The sequence below is a fragment of the Chlamydotis macqueenii genome, chromosome 3, assembly GCF_036417535.1.
Source record: "Chlamydotis macqueenii isolate bChlMac1 chromosome 3, bChlMac1.mat, whole genome shotgun sequence".
Classification (NCBI taxonomy): Eukaryota; Metazoa; Chordata; class Aves; order Otidiformes; family Otididae; genus Chlamydotis; species Chlamydotis macqueenii.
In genome coordinates, this window is record NC_141558.1 from 10,178,017 (window position 1) to 10,203,580 (window position 25,564).

The 25,564-nt window shown below is 42.9% G+C and overlaps 1 protein-coding gene across 1 annotated transcript in view; it reads left to right on the plus strand.

Moving 5' to 3' along the window:
* The window catches only part of HS1BP3 (HCLS1 binding protein 3), a 53,144-nt gene extending 29,023 nt beyond the window's left edge, over positions 1 to 24,121 (plus strand). Inside the window, exons 5-7 of the mRNA XM_086745504.1 lie at positions 11,816 to 11,967; positions 12,469 to 12,604; positions 22,383 to 24,121. Of these exons, the coding sequence (XP_086601630.1) occupies positions 11,816 to 11,967; positions 12,469 to 12,604; positions 22,383 to 22,611 (517 nt within the window). The 3' untranslated portion in view covers positions 22,612 to 24,121. The remainder of the gene's footprint in view (positions 1 to 11,815; positions 11,968 to 12,468; positions 12,605 to 22,382) is intronic.
* Positions 24,122 to 25,564: the final 1,443 nt, after the last annotated feature.

The following is a 25,564-nucleotide window of genomic DNA, read 5'->3' on the forward strand; positions in this document are numbered from 1 at the left end:
ATCTCTCCAACTTATGAGGTGGCTTAATTTCACTAGATTCTCCCCTGGTGTAAAGTGGTGTAACTTTATTATACTTTGAGTCCGTTTGGGATTTGTGAGTCAGCAGACTGGCCCAAAGGATCAAGTTACTTGCCCAAGCTCACGCTGTGAGTCAACAGCAGCTAATCCTGAAAAGAGCTCTCCTTGGGCTAATGGAGTACTATTCACTTGCCACTTCTTGTCCCTACAGAGGCCTGAGGCCTCATGTTGTCTGAGATTTGCTAGCCTGAGGTGTGTACCAGCATTTCTACCCACAGCCTGTGTTCCCTGATCCGTTTTCCCTGCTGCATCCCTTGCAGCACATGGATCTTCAGCGTTTCTAATCCAGCCAGCCCCGGGGGGGATGGCTGGCAATAGCAGATCATCAGGTAGCTAAGCAGGAGCAAGGAGCAGGGTCTGCAATGAATCAGTTGGGTGGATCTGCAGGCTCGTGTCGCTTGGGTCAAGTCATAACTCTCTGGAGACAGGAGACGCTAGTTGGAGGCCTCACTGAAATCATCCATCTGCCATCTCTGAAGAGTGCTGTGGGAATAGCAAGTGTCGCTCTGGGTGAGCTGAGCTTTGAGAGATTTTTTGCCAATAGGAAGGGAATGATTTTTGGTTATGATTTTAGAATATTATCATGGCTGTTAAATAACACCAGCGCTGAGCTGGGTCTCATGCATGAGCCAGAACACTTGTAAAGACCTCTTATTTCTTCTTCTTTTAGTGATGTGTTTGTGGACTGCTAGCATTTGTTAAGTTTCTGTGATTCAGTGCCCGACCTTGCTGTGCTCCGTGAAGGGCTCGCGGTGCTTCCCCGGCTAAACCCGTCCTTTCAGCACGACAGCCAGCTGCTGTGTGCGCTGAGCTCAGTGCCCAGCCCCTGAAATCACCTACGTGGCAAAAGCTTGTGTGCTGAGAAGTCAGTCCCATTAGCGATAAAAACATAAACAGGAATCCAATTAAAAAAAAAATACAGAACTATGTCAGATATTTTTTCTGCTTGCGGCAGAAGGAAGCCCCTTGGCAGCTGCTGCTGCAGAGCCTCAGTGCCTCGCTTAGGAGGGAGAGTTTTGTGTCTTGGGTGATCCCTGGTGTGACTCTTCCCACAGTCTGACCTCCAGCAATGCTTCCAGCATCAGAAGTGGAATTACTTTGTGCAATAGGCGTGTCCATGGCCTGGGGAATATTTCACTCAGAGCAATTTTATCTTCCCTCTGTTACAAAAAAAAAAAAAAACAACAATGCAAGAAACCTCTAGACAGGAAAGCCACATTTGCTTGTTATGGAAGAGGTTTTGATCTCTTGATCAGCAGGAGAGGCAGCAGCTGGAGCATGGGGCTGTGTCTGCAACAGTGGCATCATTCAGCTCTGACAATGTCTCACTGTGTCCTTCTCTGTTTTATTTCCTGTGGAGCCGTCTCTGTGTTGTGGTGAGAGGTTTGTTTTACCCATGCCACAGCCAAGATATGTAAGTGACCTCTGTGAACAGCAAGATGTGAGGGAGTGAAGGCAGTGGGGAACCAGACTCAGCCCCGTCTTCCCTCCTTGGGCCCTATCATGGGGCAGTTGAGACCTTGCGCTTTTGAAGCCGTCTGCCTGTGAGTGCAAATCCTCCTTGGCTACTGCTGGAGTCTGCTCACTGCCTCAGTAATCAACCCTTCTCTGGCTTTTCATAAGCTGTCTAGATGTGGTGTGACAGGTATGTCAAGCAAAATTTTAGACTGGAACATCACTTGCAGTTTGCTAGAGGTTTTCTGTAGGTTAGGGGTGCATCTGTGTGGGTACCATGCAAAAAAAAAAGAAGAGTATCCTTCAGAAAAAAAAAAAATTAATAATGAGGGTGGTGAAACACTGGAACAGGTTGCCCAGAGAGGTGGTGGATGCCCCATCCCTGGAAACATTCAGGGCCAGGTTGGATGAGGCTCTGAGCAACCTGATCTGGTTGGAGATGTCCCTGCTCCTTGCAGGTGGATTGGACTAAATGATCTTTAAAGGTCCCTTCCAACCCAAACAGTTCTGTGATTCTGTTCTATGATTCTATGGAGCCTCTGGGATTAGAGAGGCCAGAGGTTTTGTGATGCAAACACCCTCTCTTCTTATGTTCTCTATTTGAAGCTTTTGTATGATGAAAACTAGAGTTGTGCCCGCAGTCTGGGTTCTTGTACCAATTCTGCTTTTGGATGCAGTGGGGCAGCAGCACAGGGGAAATGGTCTCCTCTTGAGGAGCACAACGTGAGGCCGGGAGGCTGTCAAACATAGGTGTCAGGAGATGCTGCTGGATATGATGACATTCTGTTTACAAGGAAGTAAATATTAGGTAGCACAAAATTAAACCTTTATAAAGTAGGTGTGGAACAGTCAGGCTGCCTGTCCTTGGGAGGAGGCACCAAGCAGTTGTAGGTCTTGCTGATTTGACTCTACCAAGGCCTGTAGTGACAGAAAAACTTTAAAACTGTCAGTTTAAAACTGAAAGAGGGGAAGTTTAGATTGGACATAAGGAAGAATTTTTTTTTATGATAAGGGTGGTGAGACACTGGTTGCCCAGAGAAATTGTGGATGCCCCATCATTGGAAGTGTCCAAGGTCAGGTTGGTCTGGGCTTTGAGCAGCCTGATCTGGTGAAAGATGTCCCAGTCCACGGCAGGAGGGGGTTGGACTAGATGATCTTTAAAGACTTCTTCCAACCTAAACCACTCTGTGGCTCTGTTTCTATGATTTAGAGCTGTGAGTGCCCGACACTTCTGGAAATGAGACATAACTGTTCACATGTTCAGTGCTTTTTCAGAAATTATTCAAATATAGAATCATAGAATCATAGAATAGTTAGAGTTGGAAGGGACCTTCAACGGTCATCTAGTCCAACCCCCCTGCAAGAAGCAGGGACATCCCTGACTAGATCAGGTTGCTCAGAGCCTCATCCAGCCTGGCCTTGAACGATTCCAGGGATGGGGCCTCCACCACCTCTCTGGGCAAACTGTTCCAGTGCTCTACAACTCACATTGTAAAAAAATTTTTTTCTAATATCTAATCTAAACCTACCTCCTTCTAATTTAAACCCATTACCCCTTGTTCTATCACAACAGGCCCTACTGAACAGCTTCTCCCCATCTTTCCTGCAGGCCCCCTTGAGGTATTGGAAGACCGCTATCAGGTCTCCCCGGAGCCTCCTCTTCTCCAGGCTGAACAGCCCCAACTCTCTCAGCCTGTCCTCATAGGAGAGGTGCTCCAGCCCTCTGATCATCTTTGTGGCCCTCCTCTGGACCCTTTCCAACTGGTCCATGTCCTTCTTGTGCTGGGGACTCCAGAACTGGACGCAGTACTCCAGGTGGGGTCTCACCAGGGCAAATATGTCTAACAAGAAGCCACACAGGTATGTTCGTGTGTGTGTTTGGCTTTTTCACTATTTCGGTGTTGAAGAAACCAATCACTTCTCCAGAATGCTGTTTGTATTTGTCACTTTTACTTGTCAGTTTTAAGAATTCCTGCCACAAAATTGGATACTTTCACTACCGTCAATCCCCTGTTTGTGAGGCCTTTTTTTTTTTTGTGTTTGCTCCTGAATCTGTTGAGCATGTGGCAAATAACATGCTCAGTAGCTAGGGTTTTTTTTCACACCTTGTTTAACGTTTCAGTTTGGTTGACCTTGATTATGAAGCCACTCAGGACATTTTGTGAAGAATGTCTCATAAAGGGACAATCTTGGCAGGTTGATTTCATGACAGTTGTCATATTTATATTCTTGTCATGTCGCACATTTTATTGCTGAGTTATGCTGCACATAGACATCACTTTACAGGCATGCAGCACAGTATTTGCCCGAGAATTTGTTGTCTTTGGAGCTACAGACCTGTAACAGTTGTTAATTAGTGTAAGAGAATGGATTTTTTTTCCTAGAGTGTAATTTTTATAGGGTCAAAACATAAAGCTAGGTCCTATTCCTGAAAGTAACTGCATTAGCTTGAATAGTGACCTTAAAGGAAATTCATCAAGGAAAAATGTCTGGCAGAGTTTGTCAAGTCCAAACTGTCCCATTTTTTTCCTAATAAACCTTCCTTTCCCCAGAAAGATTTTACGTTTACTTAAGATTTAAGATGAATTTTATCTTTTATTGAAAACTGGCTGGTAAACATCCTTCTTTATCTTTGGTGGTCAGCAGTTACAGATGGTTATCGTTTGTGATCAGCTTCAACCTCTTCCCTTTGTCTTGATTTGCTAACTTGCCTACTGCTACCTCTGCTCAATTTCATCCTCTTTTTTTCCCCTTACCCTCCCTTCTGCATTTTCCCACTTTCTCATTGCAGCTTTCTGTTTCTCCTTCAGTTACAGCCTGTGGTATTTTTCAAAAGTATACTTTGACCTACAATAGTAATCTTTAGAGTTAAAGCAGAAAGAGTCCAGAATAGAGGTCTGGAGGGTAACAGGTACATGGTGTGGGGCGGGGAGAGAAGAGGGCAGAAGATGACAAGGAGGCCTAATTGTCAGTCTAGAGGATAAGGCAATACTGCAGATTCTGGGGGTGGAGCAAGAAAGTGTCTGACACTAGCCAGAAATCTGGGGAAATGGATTGAGGAGGGATGAAAAGGGGAAATAGGATGATATTGGGTAGAAATTGCAAGGACTGGGCACGGGGAAAATAGAAAGTGCTCCAGAAAAGGGAAGCAGAGCAAAAATCAATGTTTCTCTCCTTTTATCAATTTGAAATCAAGTCCTACCAAACATACAAATAGAGAAGGGGAATCAGGGGCATAATAAAAGCTGGCATACACCAAGCCCTGATGCTGCCGTCGTCATACTTGCCTTGTAACTCTTTTACTAATTCACAGACTCAACAGTGAGACATAATATTCTCTCCTCCTTGTCCCACCAAAGCCATGGAAAAGAACCAACAAAAGAGCGTTCTGGTTTTGTCCCTCCTCGCTTGAGGCATCTGAGTGCCAAAGTTAATGCAGAAATAGCTCAGGCTGTCTCTACAGAGAAGCAGATACCTGCAGTGATGCGGTGAGATCCCTGTCTGCAGGAGCTGGAGGATAGGAGCTTCCGTTGTCCCGGTCATGCTTTGGAAGAAAACGGTGGGAAGTCTCAGGACTGCTGTGTCAGTCCTTGGAATAAGATGCCATTATTAACCAAGCCTGTAGGCTCGTAAAAAGAAAACAACAGCATGATTCAGACAAGACTTTAGTAATGAATGCTCTTTTAATTGCTTACTGATTATATCTGCTTGTCTGCCTTTCTCTAACTTTACCAATCATCAAGGCAATGCTCACCAGCTTATGCTTCTTTGTGTTATACTTTTTTAACTTCTCTGAATTCTAAAATAGCTTTATTTTTAGCCCTCTGTAATCTCCTTGAAGTTCTAAAATATCTTGAGTAGTTACATCCAGGGTACAGAAAGATGCCTGGCCAGTTTTTTCCAAAGCACATTAGTGTGTGTATCTGGTATTGCATATTTGAACATGTGCATCATTAACATGAGTATTAGGATAATTTCACTGTTGTCAGAAACCCTGAAAGTACCCTTCTGCTACTTTGTAGATGAAACTCAAAATACTAATGAGTATTTTTGGCTTTTTCACATTGTTATTGGCAACTTAATTATGCCTGTCCTGCTCTGGACCAGTATCCTTGCTGTGGTTTAATTTAGTCACTATTATATTTTGAAATTTGTCTTTTGTTGTCCTTAACATTTTTCAGGAAATCTCACATTCTGGTTTAGTCTATAAAATCACAGGAAAACAGTAAAGAAATTTCCTTTATGTTAATTTTTTTCCTTTGCAATTTACTTTGTAGCCCTTTTTCCTTTGCCAACTGTATGAGTGCCTGTGTGCTTTATTATTTAATTGAAAACTTCTTAGCAAATGTTTCTGTATTATGATTTTTGCTAATGAGCTGTATACTAAACAAAAGTTGTCCATCTGTGGTCTTGTTGTCTGTTTTCAAATTATATTGAAAAAGGATATAATCAGAAAGCTTAAGGACAGATTATAAAAGAGGCTTGGCTTCTTTTAGGAAGAACAGGTACTCCTGAGTGCTGAGCCCTACAGAAAAATCTCTCCACAAAAGCACATCCCTAGATGGGAGCTGAATTCTTGAAAATCTGTTCCTTCAGGCTTTCTTTCCATCTGTTGCTCTGCTGGAACAGTCCAAGGCTGGCCTAATCTGGGGACTGTAGCAGGAGAAACTGTGCCTCTAACGGGAGATTTATTCCATCTATTACGCATTATCTTATTTTGGGAGATGCCAGGGCCGTTTAAAACACTGTAAGTTACTGTGATGTCCACAAGAAAAAGATTACTGTGTGAGATAAAATATCCCTGCGGCCAGCGCTTGTCACGGTTGCTGAATGCTTAGCAGTCAGGCTGTGTTGAGCTGATGGGCTTAGAATTTTTATTTGGCATTCCTTGCCCAAAGCAGATGAGAATGACCCCTTTTGTCCTGTCTGTTATTATCAGGCGGCTTTGGAAAATGAGCGCTGTTGAATGAAAAGAAAGCAGCAGATGACATTTTGTTTTCTGCGTGAACCACTGTTTAGGTTCTTTGTTTTTCAGAAACGATTTTCAAGAAGATCTGCTAATACTGCTGCTGTTTTAGTAGTAGCTCTTTTGTTCAAGCATGAACGTAGATTTGTGGGAGTTGGGGTGTCCATTTCTATTAGTAAGCTTTTCCCTTGTAACATCCCATGGATACCTAAAATATGAATGTGTATATTCTGAATAAGCCTTTTTTTTTAATATTACTGTGACATTTCTTTCCTGGAGCATAATCGTATTCCTATAAAAAAGAGATGGTCGTATTTTCAGAATAATAAGTTCTGAAAATTTTTATCTCTATGCTGAGATTACACTTACTCTGAATAGTTACACTCCTTATTTTAACTCAATAGTGAGCATGGGTGAGTGACTCCTGTCTGTACTGAGCACAGTAGATGTGCCCTTTGATTTAAGCTATGTGTCACCAAGCATAGGTCTGGAGCTCCAATATTTCAAAATACAGCTATCACACATGCAGGTCTGGAAATCTTCTGATTTTGGAGTGTCTTAGTCATCCTCATCGCTGTTTTCTACAGCTGGCCAAAAAGCTTTTCTGCATTATTGATGTGCCAGTGAGACACAGAGGCTGCCAAACAAGTGACCTACATTATGTGGGTAAACAATAGCATGAGAATTGTGCTCTCAAAATGAGTTAAGTTTGAAAGTGAGTGTCTTCTGCATACAGAGTTTTGTTGACATTTTCATGGGTGACTTGGGAATATTTGGGAGCCAGGAATCTCAGCTGGATTTTCAACTGTGCCAGCAGCCTGACTAAGTGGATTCGTATACCCTAACTTGTGATCATCCAGTTTTGATCCATGTCAGACAGGAGGCTAGTCTTTATCAACAGTCACTTATAGGGCAATTTGACTCCTTCTAGACTCAGAGCAGAAGGTGATAGTGTTATTGGAGTCACTCTCACAGTGCTTTGTGTGTAGAAACCAGTGAGCTCTATTGAGTAGATGGGTATGGTTCCAGAAAGCTCTTCAGCTAAACAAAGGATACATCATCTTTAGGGCTGATTTGGTTTTTGTTAAGATTTTTAAAATTCACTAGAGTGATGTTTCAAGGTTCACTTGTTTCAGCAACGAAGAAATAACAGTGACACAGGTCATCTTCAGCCAGCCGGATGCAGTTGGTTTCAAAATGTTTAAGAAGCGGGGTAAAAACTGCACAACAGCAGCTGCAAAGAGGAGTGAGAACATGTGAGAGAAACAACTCTGCAGACACCAAGGTCAGTGAAGAAGGAGGGGAATGAGTAATTTTGCTCCCGACAAGACTCCCCTGCAGCCCGTGGTGCAGCCCGTGGTGAAGCAGGCTGTCCCTGCAGCCCATGGAGGCCCACGGAGGAGCAGAGATCCACCTGCAGCCCGTGGAGGACGCCAAGTCAGGGCAGGGGGATGCCCGAAGGAGGCTGTGACCCCATGGAAAGCCCGCGCTGGAGCCGGCTCCTGGCAGGACCTGTGGCCCCATGGAGAGAGGAGCCCATGCTGAAGCAGGTTTGCTGGCAGGACTTGTGACCCCTTGGGGGACCAACAATGGAGCAGTCTGTTCCTGAAGGACGGCACCCCGTAGAACATACCCACGCTGGAGGAGTTTGTGAAGAACTGCAGCCTGTGGGAGGGACTCACATTTGAGAAGATCATGGAGGACTGTCTCCCGTGGGAGGGACCTCACACTGAAGCAAGGGAAGAGTGTTAGGAGTCCTCCCCTTAAGGAGGAAGGAGTAGCAGAAATGTGTGATGAACTAACCACAACCCCCGTTCCCTATCCCCTTGCGCTGCTTTGAGGTGGGGTAAAGTTAAGCCTGGGAAGAAGGGAGGGTTGGGGGGAAGGTGTTTTTAAGATTTGGGTTTATTTCTTGTTGTTCTACTCTGATTTGATTGGAAATAAATTAAAGTAATTTGCTCAAGTTGAGTCTGTTTTGCCCGTGATGGTAATTGGTGAGTGATGTCTCCCTGTCGTTATCTTGACCCATTATATTTTCTGTCCCCTGTCCAGTTGAGGAGGGCAGTGATAGAGCGGCTTTGGTGGGCATCTGGTGTCCAGTGCGTGTCAGCTCACCAGTCAGATACCAAGGTTGTGAGTGTGATCTGTGAAGAAGATGACGTGCAGGGCTTGAGTTCAGTAATACTTTGGGGGACTAAATGTTCCTTCATTTCTGTCTTCCCAAAAGCCTCTGCATCCCTGCACCAGCTTACTGCAGTCTAGCACGTAATGATCATTGAATTAACCATCTTCACAGCTTCTCCTCTGCATGCCTACCAGCACGTGGCTTCACGATCAGCTCAGTTCCAGCCAAGTCCCCGGTCCTTTGCTTACGGGATGTGGCAGGAGTATAGAGAGAGGAGATGAGGGAGCAGGCAGACAAACACTCAGGCCAGCTGAAGCTGGCTGAGAAACCAGAACCTCAGACAGACTCCAAAACTTCTTACACGCCCATTCTCATCTTTTAACCTCTGCTCAGCAGTGCACAGCCTGGACTGGCACAGCTAAATACAGAACCGTGGGAATCCTGTTTCCCAGTTAGAGACCGACCTCAGCAGAGTCCCTGTATGGATATGCTGGAATTACTTGGCAGTCCAACTGTGGCTTCCTTAGAAGGGCAGTGAGAGGAAACAACTTGAAGGCAGAAAAACAACTTCATGTTCCTACTGGTAGCAGTCAGGTCCTGCGGGTTTGGCCCCGTGCCCTGCGACTGCCAGTGGAGTCCCCTGGCAAAACAGAAGGCGAACCAGTGTAAGTGGGCTGGTCTGATGGCTAGACTAAACAGAGGGTTATTACCAGGACCTTTCTGTTCAAATAATTTTGCTTTATGTGCTGTTTTTTGTGACACTTTTTGTGATTTTCTTCCCTTTCCTTAGTATTTCCCACCATGCCGGTACTCCGCTGCAAGTACTTTAGCTGGCTCTAAGTGAACCACTTGTTAACTTCACTAGGGTGGAGAGCTACTGCTTGGAAATGTATTGGCTCGTGTGTGTAAGTACCTGTGGCGTAACAGGCTCTTACACATCAGGAGAGCTGTTGTAACTCTCTGGATGGAGAAGGGATCTTGTCAAAAGCTTTCTGGCACTCTGTAGGGTGGCAAATCCTCATCTGTTTTGTCATTCACTTCTCAAAGAATATATTGCAAGGCATGAATAACGCAAATAAAATTTGCTCCTTCCCCAGTAGATTGGATTTATTTGTGTCTACTGATTCTGTTTTTAATCAGTTTGTCAGCTCTGAAAGACTCAGTCTTACTGTTCTTCCGTTGTTAAAGTCTAACTGTTGTTAAATATAACAGCTCTCATTTTTTACCTTTTCCTTTGATACTTAGGTTCATTTGAGTGATAGATTTCTTGCCACAGTTTATAAAGTAATGAATTTGAGTGTGTGTAGAAATCCTGGGTGAAAGCTGTCTGGCTTGTACATATTATAACTTCAGATTTTGTCAGGTTTTGGAAGAAGGCTCTTTTACAAATGCTTCAGTTTGAGACAGTTCCTTAGAGCTCACCTTTCAAAAGTAGCTCAAATTTGGAAGTCACTCGAGGCATATCCATGGTGAATATAAATGAAAAAAAAATTGATTTCCTGTTTTTAAAAGGTTTGTATCATAAAGAGTTCAGCAAATTAGTCACTGACAACTGCAGTTACCTTTAGTATATTGAATAGGGTGTATTTCCAATTAAGGCCGTGTTTAAGTTCTATATGGGGCTCGCTCTTAGGCCTCTAAAGTGCAGCATTTCCCATTGCAAAGAGACAAAGTGGTGGTAGTAAGGGAATATCACCCATGAGTTCTATTTGGTGATAATAAACTTGTGAAAATAACTGGTCTGCATTCTTTTGTGTGCAACGGTAATTGGAAGAGGATTTTACAAGATTCTTTAAGGTAGTTGGAATGTATGTGTAATCTTTTGACCTTAGTTCTTAGTTTTTGATGACTACAGCATGTTAAGTGCTGATAATTGGGTTTGCTCTAGGCTGAAACCTGACCTGCTCTCTACAAAGGAGAAGATTGGATCTTCTGTTGAAAGAGACACTCAAAGGGGCTACCTTAGAAATTGCAAGGCTATGACTGCTAAGAGTAAAGATCTCTGAAATATGGTGATTTCTTAGGAAGGCCATACTGTCCTAAGGAATGCTTCTCTTTCAGCTTAGTTTGAATTGGACTTTTCATCCAAAGGCTTTTGTCTTGTTCTCTAAATTTTCTTTTTTTGTGCCATCTGGTTTGCCTCATAACTTATGTTACCCTACTGTGAAAGCTGCCTTCTAGCTTCAGCTAGTGGAACGTGACTACTAGGTATGAGAGCATGAGGCACACACTTTTCACTCTGTTCTTGGAAGGGGATTCATCTCCATGTTTAAGCCATGTGCAAGTGAGGCCTCTAATCCAAGCTAATTTTTAGATTCCTTCTCCAACCAGGGAGAAAGGAGGATATCTTCAGAGATTTATTGCATCCAAATATCAGTGTTCAAAATAGATGGGATTAATTGTCCTATGGAGATGTTTGTCTCTTTCCACTGAATTGAAAAGAAACCTGAAAATTAACTTTGTCTCACAGTCAGATTTTTAGAGGACTAAATTTAGAGGAAGTTAATCCTGTCCTTGGTTTGAGAAAGTACTGAGTGACATTTAGAAATTCTGCAAATAGCAGTCTGTCCAACCAAGTGTCTTCCAGTCCCTGCTCGATTCAGCTTAAAGGTGATGTAGTCTTCATATCATGTCTCCTCCAGGGAGGATGAGGGCAGTGTCTGGCACCGTTATGACAGGAGTACGCAGCAGTCGAAAACAGCAGCAGGCACTGGCAAGGAAACGGAGCCAAAGAGATTTTTAAAAACCTGTCCAAAGGGATCAGTGCGATGGTCCAACCTGCCCTTTGTTTTTCAAGCTATCCCTTTTCTGAGTCTCCATGACAGTGTTGCTGGAACTGCTTCTATTTCTTATTTTAAGCTTTCTGCGTGGGAGGAGTAAAACTGCTTAAAACAAATGGGATCGGGTGGTACTTTGCACAGCACAGCATTGTTAGCCCTGCTCTTCCAATTCCTATCGGGTTCCTTGATAGTTCGTAAGAGTACAAAACATGAGTACAGGTAGAGTATGTCAGACCAACAGTCCCTCCAGCTCAGTATCCTGTTCCTGCCAGCGACTAAAAGATGCCTATGTACCGTTCTCTAATCCTTTCCCAGCCTCCATCTATTTTCGGTTTATGAGACTTGCTAGCTGTAAATCTTTCTTGTTAAATGAAGAATTGCAGCTGACTTTCTTGTCTTTTATGTTTTTAGAACTAAAAAAACAAAGAAGGCATCTGCTCCTCCAACCAAGGAAGAGAAGCCCAAATTAACCATTTTTGAAGATGAAGTAGATCCAGATGAAGGACTCTTTGGCCCAGAAAAAGATTTCTCATCGGTTGATCCCAGGAAGAAGATGAAAGAGAGTAAATCTGTTCTGTATTTATATATTCACAGATTGTTTTATCTAAAGCGCGTGTATAACTGAGCTTTTAAAATTTAGTGACACAGAGTATACAGGCTAAATAATAACTTGAGAATGTTAAGGCAAATCTTCAGCTGGGGTAGAATAATCTAGAATCATTCAGAAAGAATAAATAATACCTGTAGTTCCCATAGGTGTTCACTGTTGACATTTTAGGCTTGGATATTATAGATCTGTGGGAGCTGGTTGTCCCACAGTCATTCATGCCACACTAACAAGAGTAATGTGACTTACTTTTGGGTGCAAGAAGAAAGCAGATTTACCAAGTCCTGAGAGTGCAGAGTATCACTGCACTTTGTGAATTGGAAGGCTTTGTAAAAAAATACTTGTCTACATGATCTTATTTTTCAGCCCAGTAGCCACATTTACTAGGTAGTATCAATGCAGGTATTGTGTTACGTAGTATGATTTAACCACATCGTTTTCTGGTTCCCCTTTCTAGATCTGAAATTATTTGAAGATCCAGACCTTGGTGGGGTGGTAAGACTAGGTGACTCACTACTGCTACCAGCTGCCTGTAAGAACAGAGAGCATGTGCTGAACACGGGTCCTGAGGAGGATACTGAGGAACTGCTGAGGTACACATCTCAAATCTGTCATGTGGGGTAAAGGTGATCTGAGGAGTTATTTAGGCCTCGAAAGGGATGAATTTGAGGGCAAAGCTTAAATACTTTGAATACTAACTGTGAATTACTACTTGTGCTTGAAAGTAAAAGGTAAGATATCAGACATGGAGCTTGGCAATCAAACAGATTAAAAAGGAAGATGGGAAGACCCTTTGAGAAGGGTATGGTGCAAGGTATTATTCTGTGACTCCAAAGGAAGGGTCTTGAAGGCTCAAGGCATGCCATCTAGTCCCTGTTTTCTAACATGATGCTTCTGCTTTCTGCAACAATCCACAGGAGGTGAAAACTGACCTCCATTATGAAAAGTGAGAAACAAAGCCCAGAAACAAACTGGAATTCAGCATCAGTGAGCTGAAATCAGGAAGGTCTTGCCTTTTCCCACAAGAGGAGTGATTTTCTGCTGGTGGCTCACAGACCTCCATGCCCACTTCCAGGACGACTCCTGTGCATGCCTCCACAGCTGTAAAAGACTCTCATTAATCACCCTACATTTAATTTTTAATCTAATGGAAAGGAGGGCTGGAGCTCACAGTTACAGGAAGGAATAATGTACTTACTCTTGAACTTACCTGCCCCCTTGCTAGTGTAGTGCTGGAACTTATCATCGCTTAATGTGTTTTATTTCTGATGTCTCTCCCAGAAGGCTAGTTTGCCTGCACTGATAATGCTCAAGAGATCAAGCAGGGAGCCAGTGCCCAGAGAGACCAGCATCACCAGGGCATCTGTGCTGCAGTAAAGAGTCAGATTCATGCCTTCTGGATCTCAGGCTGGCATCTGAATGATGAGGTCAACCTGCTTCCAGGGCTAATTCTTGCCAGCCAGCTCCTGTTAGGATGTATGATTTCTGCGACAAGTACTAAACCCAGGAGAGAGAATCTGTGTGTGGTTTAAACCTCTCCTGAAGCAGGTAGTTTTGCAGCTATTGCTTTCTATGCATACAAAAGTGCTAGCTATCTCAGCAGTAATACCTAACTTGGCAGTCTTTAAACAGGTTTAGTGCTGTGGTATATTGGGAGCAAACACATATGTGCTTGCAGTATTTTCGTGTTTACTTTCTTCTTTTTTTCTCTGCTAGCAAGCATGTAGTGCTCGATCCAGATTGTTCATATGGCTAGAAGAGAAGCGCCGGTTTCAATGCAGTCCTTGCATAATTTTCCAGTAGTGGAGAGAGTTCCTCCATCTGTCATGTTAAGGTCCTTTGGATTATATCTTCTCTCTTCCTCTGTGGCAGAAAAAGATCTCTGAAGTCTGCTCCGAGAATGATAGACCATGCTTTTATATCAGTTTGGGGTCATTTGTGTTAGCAGCACACCCAGATGGTAATGGAAACCCATGGGAAAGGATTCCATTTCTTTTAAGTTCCAGTAGTTTTAATTTATTCTTGAATTGTCCCAGTGCTTTCAGTAGCTGGCAAGTCATCAAGATCCAATTGGAAATGAATAGACATAATGAAGCAGAAAATCATGCCAGCGGTCCAATGGGAAAGTTCCTACAGGAATCCAGAGGCAGCTCCTGGCTGAGCAAGAGGTATAGGCAGATAGGTCAGGTCCTATTGACCTGTTCAGGTGCCTAACACCCTCTGAAATCTCCCTGATAAACCTCGTTCACAGCGTTATCTGCTCATCATAGAGAGCTGGTGGACTGAAGGGGCCTGGGGGTAAAGGAGAAGCTGTTAAAGGGGGGAAGAGTAGGGGCAGTGCTGTTTTAACCTAATAGAATGTTTCAGCTTGCCTGTTTGTAAATTCCTTGCAGTCACCTGAAATCCTGTAACTGAACTTTCTAAAGTGGTAATGAACAGCGCACTTTGTTTAGCTGGAAGCCTTAGCAGAACTGTCAGGTCTAATGTAAAGGCAGCATTTGAATCATCTACCACCTTCCCTTACCACCAGACTGGTGTTACGTGGTGTTGCAGGGCAGTGCCACAGTCTCTTTTCCATGCAGTGACCCTTTGTAGTGGTAAGAAATGTCCAATGTGAGTTGACCCTTGCAATCTCTCTGGCATGGGGGCTTGAGCGTATTTTGAGGCCTAGGAATAAATCTTGCTTTTGCCCTGTAGATGTCAACAATTTCTCTCCCTTCCCAAAGGGACTGAAGAAATCGCTCCCCAGCCCTCGGATCAACCCATTCCTTTAGTGGGCTACAGCTGAGTAAGCTACTCAAGGAAAACTCTTGGTCTGTTGGATGTATTCTGTTATACCACATAGAAAATTTGCCTGGACACATTTTGTCAAGACCAAAGACCAGCCTGAGCTATGATGCACCAGCAGGTCTGTGGTAGGTCCAGAAACCTAGATGTGTTCACTGTACACAGATGGATTAGCTGAATAATGCAGATGTGGTAGCTCTTGACTTATGTAGTATACATTTGCATGTTCCACGTGGCTCATGTGCATGTAGTAGATCCGAGAAGTGTCTGACTTACTGGAAAATGTACTTTCCAGTGAATTATGGGCAAAGACAGGAGAGCACTGCCCAAGGCAAAGGGGAGATGGGGAAAAGACAATATTCAGAGCAGAACACTGGAGCAACCAAGTTCGTTGTGATCTTTATGGTACTTGAGTGGTTGTAGCAGCAGTAGCACCACAGCGCTGTCAGCACCGCAGTGAATCCCCAGCAGTGACTTATAACTCTTGAGGAAGAGACTGTTATGGAGACAAATGAGTCTGCAAAATGTGTGTGGGCTGTGCTTGTCACAACATGAGGGAGAAGAGAATATGATAAGTGTTCTCATTGCAAACTGCAGACTGTGCTCTGTGGATACCTGCTCAAATGCAATGAGAATTACTGTTTTAAATAGAATCACTTACTTTACATTAACAAGTGTTGAGCTTTGAGAAGAACAAATTGCTTTGTAAGTGTAATGAAAGATTTCTTTTTATGGCAACATACCCATGTCCATTCAAACAAATATCTTTCCTCTTTCTGTCCATTGACCAACCTTTTACTGGTTACTAATTTCTTGGCCTACCAACAAATACTAAGTGACGATGATGGAGAAACTAGGTGGACCACCTCACTCTAACCACTGGCATTGTAGGTGCAGTCATTTTTTCCTACCACTAGGTCTGCCATAATATATCAGTGAGATGCCTGTAGAGCACCGTACTTGCATGTCCTTCCAGAACTTGTGGAAAAGGGATAAATTGCTGTGGTAGGAACCAGCAAGGTCAAGTCCCATCATGTTGACTTCAGGAAAAAAGGAGCACATCATACTCATCCTTCATGAGATGTGCTTTGAGAAAGGGAGGGATAGGTAACCAAGTCTTTTTGACTTATTTCTTCACCATAAGGATACAGAGGAACTCAGGCTTTCCCGAGAAGTCCGGAGTCCCATTGCTTTAGACTTTTCCAAGGTGCAAAGTGACCAGCTGCAATGAGGTGAAAGGGTAGCTGATCAACCCTTTCCCAGACATTAAAAAGAATTCCCATCCTTGGGAATGGATTTAGAACCAGGCTTCTCTTTTCTCCTGCCACTTTCCTGGGTCACGTCATACCATATAGTTTCCTTTGGATGCATTCAGCCATTTACCTCCACTCTGAAAGCTTCTCTTCAGGTCTGATTTCCATTTAAGCTAGAAATAGAAGGCAGCTTTTGCAGAAATCAGTATCCTGCAAACTCTCCCGTTGTGGATTCTCATGCCATCTTATTTTCTCATCTCTATCCACCCAGTGGCCACAGATGTGCAAATTAAGTTTTCATGCAGCAGGACTGCAGTCACCTCTTCTGCCTCATTAATCTAAATTGTGCCTACCTGGTGTGATGGATCAGGTTTTTGTGGAAAACCAATGCTAGAATTGATCCTGTTGCAGCAGCTCTGTGGGCCTACAGAATTACATAAATTATCACACATTCTAGCCTGAAATAATTATCGCAGTTGTCTGAGCAGCTTTTTAGGAGAGATTTAATTAACTTCACCTTTGATAATGAATAGGGAGTTGAACTGGAAGGAAGCAGCTGTCAGCATAAGATTTGTCTTTTTCCAGTGCTGAGACGAGTGTCAGCAGTGGGATCCCGGTTCTGCTGCCCTGTGATTGTAGACCTGGTGCATTATTTCTTAGGATTATGCTGATGATGTTGAAAGGGACAGTCCAGCTCTTACCTGTGTGCTACAACTGCTTCATCCTACTCATGCCTTTAAAAAATTAATTTTGTCTGTGTTTACGAGTTGATCTGTATTCATAGCTGCAAGCTGTGCCATAGGTAATAGAAGTGATGACCCTTTGAGGAGCATTGTATTGTTAGAGGCTGAAGCTGTTTGTGAAACCATGTCCTAACAGTGGCCATTTCTTGATACCCTTCAGTCCATACAACTTCTTGAGCAGGTTTGTTAGTTTCACATTTGCCAAGGAAAAGTTTGTGTGTTCTTCATTTAACAGGCCATTAGCACACGCTGAGTTACATCTTCAGAGTAGCCAGGAGTCCTATGGGACACCATCTCCAGCACCACATAATGAGAAATGCATTCTTGCTGTCCTGAGGATAGGAGAGCAGCACCATAGGTGGGAGAAGAGCTTTGAGAAAATCCTGAGGGTTAAATCTAGATCCTGTGGGCAGAGGGTTGTTTGGGTGATGGGGAGGTCCGTTACAACCCAAACCATTCTATGATTCTAGACTCAAGGGTCACTGAATTTCAACCATCTTACCCCAGGTTACTTGCATTTTTGACAGCCATCTTCAGCTGGGAGGCAAAAGCTGCCTGCTCTCCCCTGTCCCTGTCCCAGCTGCCTTTGCATGGTGATTGGGGAACTTTCCAGAGAGGCAGGAGACAGAGGTTTCAACTTTTTCAGGCTGGGGAAAAATTAACCAACTGTCTGGTTCAAATTGTAAAAATTGAATTGTCTCATTTCCTGGGTGGGTGACCTAACTAGTAGGCTGTTTTCCTCAGAGGGCTTCTTGTGGGCATATGCATGTAGGACTTACATGTACTGATGAGCCTGTTCTCTGGCCTTCAGCCAGACAGCACCACTGGGCTGCATCCATACCATTGGACTCTCTCCAGCTCCAGAACAAGGTGACTGTGCATAGCTGCCTGCTGGGAATGGTCACTGTCCTGCGCCAGCTCCAACTTGTGCCTCAGAGTTTTGGAGGAAGGCTAATATGTCCCAGACCACAACTGTGCTAGTAGTTCTTCTAGCATTTCAGCAGTACAGACTCTCACATTCCAGTGTTCAGAAATATCTCCTGGCACTGCTTAAAGTACCAGTATGGACTTACCTGTAATGGATTGCAAGGGAAAGCAGGAGCAGGAGGGGAGATACCTCCTACACAGCCCCTGTGCTTTTCACTCTTGTGGTTAACTCCAGCCTGTAGTTTCCACAGACCTTGTTAGACATCACACTGTCTCTGCTGACCATAGCAGAAGTGATGGTCAACAGATACTTCAAAGCTTCCTGTCTATTTTTGGGCACAAGTCTTTTCCCAAGTCATATATGTGATATTACACCTCTCCCCAAGGCTTCACTAAGGTATCTCTCACACTTGGAATTAACACCAGACAAAACAAAGACACTGATAGTAAGACAGGGAAATATAAAAGTCTGTTCTGCAAGAACTACTGTGAGTTGCATATCCTAGCTTCAAGCTTGATCCTTTTGGAAAGTTTAGCAAATTATGGGAATCTTTGTCTCTTGCCTGCATTACTGATTCTCCTCATTAGAGCGTTCCCAGCAAGCAGAGGTCACTGTCCCCATCATGCTAGATGCTGTACCTGCACATGGTCATTCCTGTCCCAAAGATCTTGTCCAGATAGACAGGACAGAGTTCAAAGAAGCGACATCTAAAATGTTGATGTTCTGCTGGCAGCTGTGTCTGTCTCCAAGTCAGAACTCATTCACTCTCTTGTCCACATGCTAGCAGTTGTATCATAAGGCTTTGTGACAGCTTTTCTTCAGTAAGGGTTTTTTTGATTGCTTTCTGTGTCTGGAAACAATGAGAGTTCCAGCAATAGAATCCGTGAATCAGCACAACAGCATGGCAAGAATTTTAAAGAATGTGGCACTGCTTTTCCATTACAGAAAAAGAAAGATACTAATTAGAGAATGATTAATTACATGGATTCTGTGCCTGATTGTCTATAAAAAGATGGGGGATGGGTGTGGAAAGGTTCATCCTTTAATATCCTTGTTATTTCAGAATAGTTGCTTGATTTTTTTCTTCCTCCTCCTGGCCTGGAGTTAAATATGGTGGTAGTTATGCACTGTAACAATTCATTTGCTTCTCAAGAAATAGAAGTCCTTGTTTCTATCTCTGCCTGAGGCGTTTTGCATTTTACCTCTTTAGTTTTCCAAAGACAGTTGTGTCTCACATGATCAAACGGCAATGGATCAAACAGTTTGCCTAGCACTGCAGCACTGAAAAGCAGATTTTGAGACAAAGACCAAATGTTATCTGCTGTACTCTCTGCAAAAGACTTCTGTCTAACCAAGGTCTTTCAAAAATCCGGGACAAAAAAAAAAAGGAGATTTACATGATCAGCTTCCAGAATTCAAAAAGTCATGTCCTGCAAAATTTTTGGTCTAAAAGCATGCTACCAAAAAAAGCGCACAACCTCCCCTCAAAACCCCCACAACATACTGAAGTGTATCTTTTGGGGATATTTTATGGCTCTGCTGAGTGGTTTTGTTGCTGTGGTTAGCACAGAAATTAATATAGAGCCACAGAGGAGGAGAGGGTTCAGGAAGCTGCACCATCTGATCAGGTTAATGAGCTGTATTCACTGCTGCCCCTTCTGGGCAGTGCACCTAGTTCTCAGGCAGCGCACCTAGTTCCCATTTATGTCTCCTCCATATGATCTGTATATGTTGTTAATCTCTTTATTATAATTTCTGTTATTTATGACATGGACACTGATTCATTCAGTAGTTGTTTATGCCAGGAACGGAGCCATCAGATTGCCTAAAGAAAGCTAGGCTTCAGAAGTACCGGTCCTGACATGTTTTGTTTATTACACAGCAAAGAGAACAAGAACATGTCTTAGCAAAGTGATCACAGGTGTGATATCTCTTGGATATCAGAGTTTGCAGGAAACAAAAATGCCTGTGCTTAAATTAAATTAATTTCTTCTATGTAGATGAGGAATTCAGAAGGAAGGAATACACCAACAAGGTGTTTTGTAAGTTAGGTGGGATATGACACCCACAGGGAATCATGAAAACTAAGAGACATCAGAAATATTATTATCTAAATAAAAGAGAATATAATCTTCAGAATTACTTGGGGCATGAAATTTGAGGTAACTGCAGGAGCTACCTGGTGGAACACAAAGTCAACAAGGTAGAGTTCAAGATGCAGAGCTCTGGGACAGTGGTCCTGCTCTGTCCATCAGTTGGTCTGTTTAGGTATTTCCTAGTATTTAGATATTCGTGTTCAGGCAGTTGATTTTACAAGATTAACTTTGGTCACAGCTGATCCTTTTTAGATTACCTTTTGGAGTCACAAAAAGATCCGACTTCAAGAACAGTTTTATCTTAAACGGTTCTGACCATCTATATGGCAGAAAATTCAGGCTAATCCTTGTTCACTTCATGACCAATTCGTGGTGAGTGTAGTTGGTTTCAGCCTGGACAGTGCAGTCATAAGTTCCTCACAGCTTTGTTTAAGGACAAACATAAAAAAGAAACCCTTGAAATCATGCAATTTTTCTTAATAACAGTGGGATCCTTAGCTGAGGGTGCTGGAGCTCTTTAAGTCTCTGTGTTTTTAACATTCAAATAATGTACACTGGATGGAGTAATAACATATCTCAAGACACAGTGATTCTTCTGTTGATCATGTTCCCTATGGTCCTGGCCAGTTATCCAGATAAGTTGCTTCCCAAATTATGGAAGAACTCAGCTTTGCTTTAACTGCCTACTTTAACTGTCTGCAGGAGGCCCCACCAATTGTTCTGCCATGTGCTAGAGGCATTTACAGGATCTCTCCTAAGGCTACTGATGAACAAAGAGAGGAAGGGAGAATTCACCGTCCCATTTAGTCAACAGAAGTTATCCCAGTGACTTCGCAAGGGTCTGGATAACCCCACCAAGATGGCCTCATTGTCAGGCAGTGTGGAAGATAGGAATTACAAAAGGCAGATGAGTGGAAGGACCAAAACATATCTGACATGGAATGAAGTGAGACTCTTTCATGCTCCAGGGAGTGCCTACCTGTGGGGCTTGTAGAAGGAGAAACTAAAAAGGCACCTTCCTTAGACTCACTGTATGGTGTCCTGTTCCAGTGAGTGGAGCTGCTGGAGAGCTGCTTCAGCAAACCCCTTCCAGTCACCAAGGGCTCAAATGAGGAGCTTCAGAGAATCCTCCCAGAGAGGTACAGCTCTGTCTGTTCCCATAGTCATGTCTCCGTTTGCTCCTTACCATTTGCCATGAGGTGGTTGTGGGTGCTGTGACCAACAGAGAGCATCCAGCCCATCTTCATGTGCCACCTCTTGATGTAGTGCTCTAGCAGAGACAGAGGGAGAGGATGGGCTGCACATGGGCTGCCAGCTTCTTTCTTATTTAAGAATTACTTGACTAGACTTTCTTATCCTCACAAGTCTTCTAAGAGAGAACCAAGGAAAACTATTTGAAGGGAATTTTAGCACCGAAAAAATCCAGTCCCTTTGGAATCACTCCTGCACCTTAATTTCGTCTCCTACTTCATCTGTAACTTCCCTGCCAGACTCTCTGTTGGCTGAGACAGAGGGAGTTTTACTGTTGGATTGCTGGTTGGGTTTTGACTGCTTAACAATTATTTATCAATCAAGCCTTTGGGAATTTAACAACTGTGTTTACTCCTTATGGTATTTTGTTTGACCATTGTGCTCAGAAGACCAAAACAAGAGGCTGTTTTTATTCAGAGCAGAAATTACTGTGGCCTGTAAAGGCTGCCCTGACTACGCAAACTTTTACTTTGCCGTATCTGCTGTATCTTGTAGAGATGTGATGTGCCACAGCCTTCCTTCCCTTTCTTTCACATATTCACTTTCCAAAGACAACTACCTCTTGGAGTCACAAGACTCTCTGTTAAAAGGCCTCTCAAAGTCTTTTAGCAGCTCTGATGGGAACAGAGTTGGGCACTCACAGCACACTGTCTTTTGGTAAGGTCCAGCAATCCAGTAGAAAACATACTTAACTGTTTCAGATGTTTTGGGACATTTCACTGGGAAACAGGACTATTTCCTAATGAAATAGTTACCAAAAAGAGTTGTTGTATACGTTCACAGACAGCAAAACTCCTTCAATTTCTTGGAAGCAAATGTGAATATAATATTTTTTAAAGCCATTAGATTTTCCAGTTTCTCATGGTTTATCATGAGAGGTGCTCAATCTCAGTCTTGGGAGATGGGGATGAAGAGGAAGCAGAGTTAAACATGAAAAAATTTACTATCTCATGAAAATTTCTGAGCTCTTGAGGAAACAAACCATCCTGTCACAGATGAAAAGCGTGTTCTCCCCAAACTAATATCAAGTTCTTTTTATTTTGAAAACTGCAAATTGCTTTTAGTTTAGATATTCGAAAACACGCTGTAAAATTAATTAACTTGCATGGTGAACTGAAAAATCACATTATAAAAAGACAGTTCTTGTTTTGGTAACATTGGAACTTTTATGGAAAGCTCTTCCTAAAAGAGGCATTCATCAAAGTTGATCCTTTCCTGCAGCAAGTTTTATTTTGCAAGAATATATTTTCTTACAAAACAAAAAGCAGTTCTGAAATTTGCAAAATGTTACTGACGTTTCCTTCTCATTCCAGAGTTGAAGATGATTTAGAGAAACTCTTGAAAATAACTTCCAAACCAAAACCTAAGGTACCATCAAAACCACCATTGCCTCAGAAGCCAGCGGTTGCCCCCAGGACCACTAATTTATCTCCACTGGCGAAGCCACAGGAAAACAAGATTCAGACAATGAATGAAGTGGACATTCTTCAGTACATCCAGGAAAATGAATCTATGAGCAACCAAGATACAAGTCTTTTTTGAACAGACGTATTTTTAAAATGTATGATGATGCCTTCTTGGCCTAAACTCCCAGTAAGCTCAAGTGACGGCAGCGAGAATTAAGCAGATATCTTTACTTTCACAGTGCTCACTTGCGTACCATCATGGAGAGAGCAGCAAGTTTGACTAGCAGAGGTTTAACATGATGTTTTCAAAACAGTGCAGGATATAATGTTGCCTTAGATTTTCAGAGTTTTACAGGGAATGTGGACAAGGACAGAGCACTACAGACTGCCTACTACTATTTTAGTGTCAGTTTCAACCAGTTTAGTCCTGATGAAAATGGTAAGCGTGTTGCACACATGGCAACTGTGAATAGTATCCAGTAAATGGTCTGAGGCAGGACAAGATGCTGTTCCTGTCATTTTAGGCACTATTTTTCAGCTCACTGGAAAGGTAATTTTCCCTTTATTCTGTGCATTTTTGTAGCAGCCCTTTCCTCCCTGACTAGTATTTTGGTAATTTATAACCAGGAACTCTTAAGTATAGGGTAACAGTTCCTCTGCAGTTCAGAGAAATACTGAAATCTCAGCTAAGCCTGTCAATCTGCTGGCTTTGTTGTTGTGCAAATGCCAACGGGTAGGACAACTTGTAGAACTGCAAACACGACTAGACTATGCATCTGTGCCCCCTGGGGAGAATAGCAAATGACTGAAGATGCTGAAGAGTGCAGCTCCAGACATATGCGGAGGCAGCAGTGTGTGGGTGGTTTGGATGCTGTAGGACACTTATGAACCTACTCAAGATTTGCAAGGGCTAATTTTTTCCAGCCAAGTCTTCCTGGGCTTCCACTATAGTTAGAGATTTCTCCAGGAGGTGATTCAGTGCAGGTGTCCTAATGGAGGAATTCTGAATTGCTTTCTAGAGTCACTCACTCTCTCCTTCCCTTCTCCTAGAACTTAAAGAAGAAGCCATGGTGATTAATTAACTAAGCTAAAATGAGGTTTTTGGTAAAACAATGGTCTGTTCATTACTATGGCAATGGTTAAAACAAAAGAGGGCAAACTTGGGATTATCTGGAGGAAAAAATAGGAAGAAAATATACTGGAGAAATTTCAATATGCAGGAAAAGAAAAACACGGTAGAATAGGCATCCCAGACTACCCTCCTTCTTCCCTGGCTCAGGCCTTCTGCTTGAACATGCTGCATTTACATCTAATGTGGGTTGATACCTGCTGTCAGGTTGAGATTCCTGAACTCATTCTGCATAGGTTCTATCTCGATGTGAAGACAAGCTCCTCAGAGGGAAAATAGTAATATATTTAAGCCATATCACTATCCTCAAATTTGCCTTTCTAATATAGAACAAAATAAATAGAAAACATTTTATATATTTTTTTAATAAGAAATTATCTCTGTAAGTATTTCCTTTTTAAGCCAATGGAAAATATGATAAAGGTATTTTTATTTGATGGGACAGATAAAATGTAATCATTGACTCTCATCTATGTACAGTATGTTTCAGTATAATAAAACATTTTGATAACCTGCAGGTGTTTCTGTTATTGTTTTTCTCTAGGTTGTACAGCAACAGCAAATCAGAGTTAAAGGATGGATTCCATTTAAGCCATGAGAGGAGCATTATATGGTGTTAAAGTGCATGCTTAGCTAAAACCCTGTGTAAATAAGTATGAAGCCAAGAATGTAGCTGTGCTTGTATTTCCTTTGAGAGCAGCTAAAGGTAAAACTGTCTGGGGGCACAGGTAGTACCTGATCACGTTCTCACAGTGTCCTGGTGCAATTAGGAAGCTTGCTTTTCCCATCCTGCAAAAGGGGAACAAAAGCACTGAGGAGAAAATAAATTACTTGTCAGAGAGCAGGCAAAGAGTAGCAGGCAGGAGATATTAATTCAGGACAGCGTTCCTGGTGCCATACCTGGTGTCATGGACAATCACTGTATATTTAACTGAAGGATGAGGAATCTTGATCTCCACTTTATTCAGCACTACTGGGGGACACTGCTTGCATTTCTGTATTTTTGGCCTACAATCCATCAGATGGCCTGAGCACTGCTAAAACTACCACCTTGAGGGCCATGGATTTAACGATCAGTAGACTGAGTGCAGATCTTCACCCGTAGTGGGGGATCAACAATGGAAAAAGATTAAGATTTCTTGAATAAATTAGAGAAATCATAGAGGAACAGAGCTGGCAACGGCCTGGGAAGATCAGTTTGCCCACCATCCTGCCCTGAGCAGGAACATCTGGCCTGTGTCCTGCTGGTGGCAGTTCTTACAGGCCAGGACAAGGTGTTACTGATGTGAGGCTGCAACTGGAAGAGTCGGCAGATGCCAGCACAGGACATGGTGGCTGAACGTGGTTAGGCTGGAGAGATACCTGAGCATGGGCACTGAATTATTCTTGCAGTGACAGTGATTTTGCCTGTGTTACCTCTCACAGACATTTTTCTAACCTGTCCTTTAAAGTTTGGCTGGAGAGCAGCGCTGGAGATGTCATACCCTCCCTGGGTGTGCCATTTAAATTCTTTGCCATCCTATTAGAAATATTTTCCTACTGTTTGGCAGAACTGTTCCTTCCTGCAACTTAAGCTTGTTACTTCTAATTCTCATCACTACTGAAAGAGAACAAAGTATATTCTTTTCAGTCTCTTTTCTAGACTGAACAACTTTGCCCCGTGAGAGTGGCAGCAAGACAGGTCAGAACATCACCACGGTACCAGCTTCTCATGACCTGGTGTGCCCTAGATAAGCGTGGTCATTTTGCATTGGACTTCTCCTCTGTTTTTAGAAGAATTTCTACATATCCACATACCAGTTTATGAGGGGCAATAAAGGATGCCAGCATCCCCTACCCTTTCGTTCACATCAGTTGGTGCAGCGCCACGATGTGTAGCCTTTGTTCCAGCTGGGACTGTGTTTTTCTTTCACTGTTCCTCATAGCAATGTCGTCAGTCTGCCTGCCACCACCTGTAAGA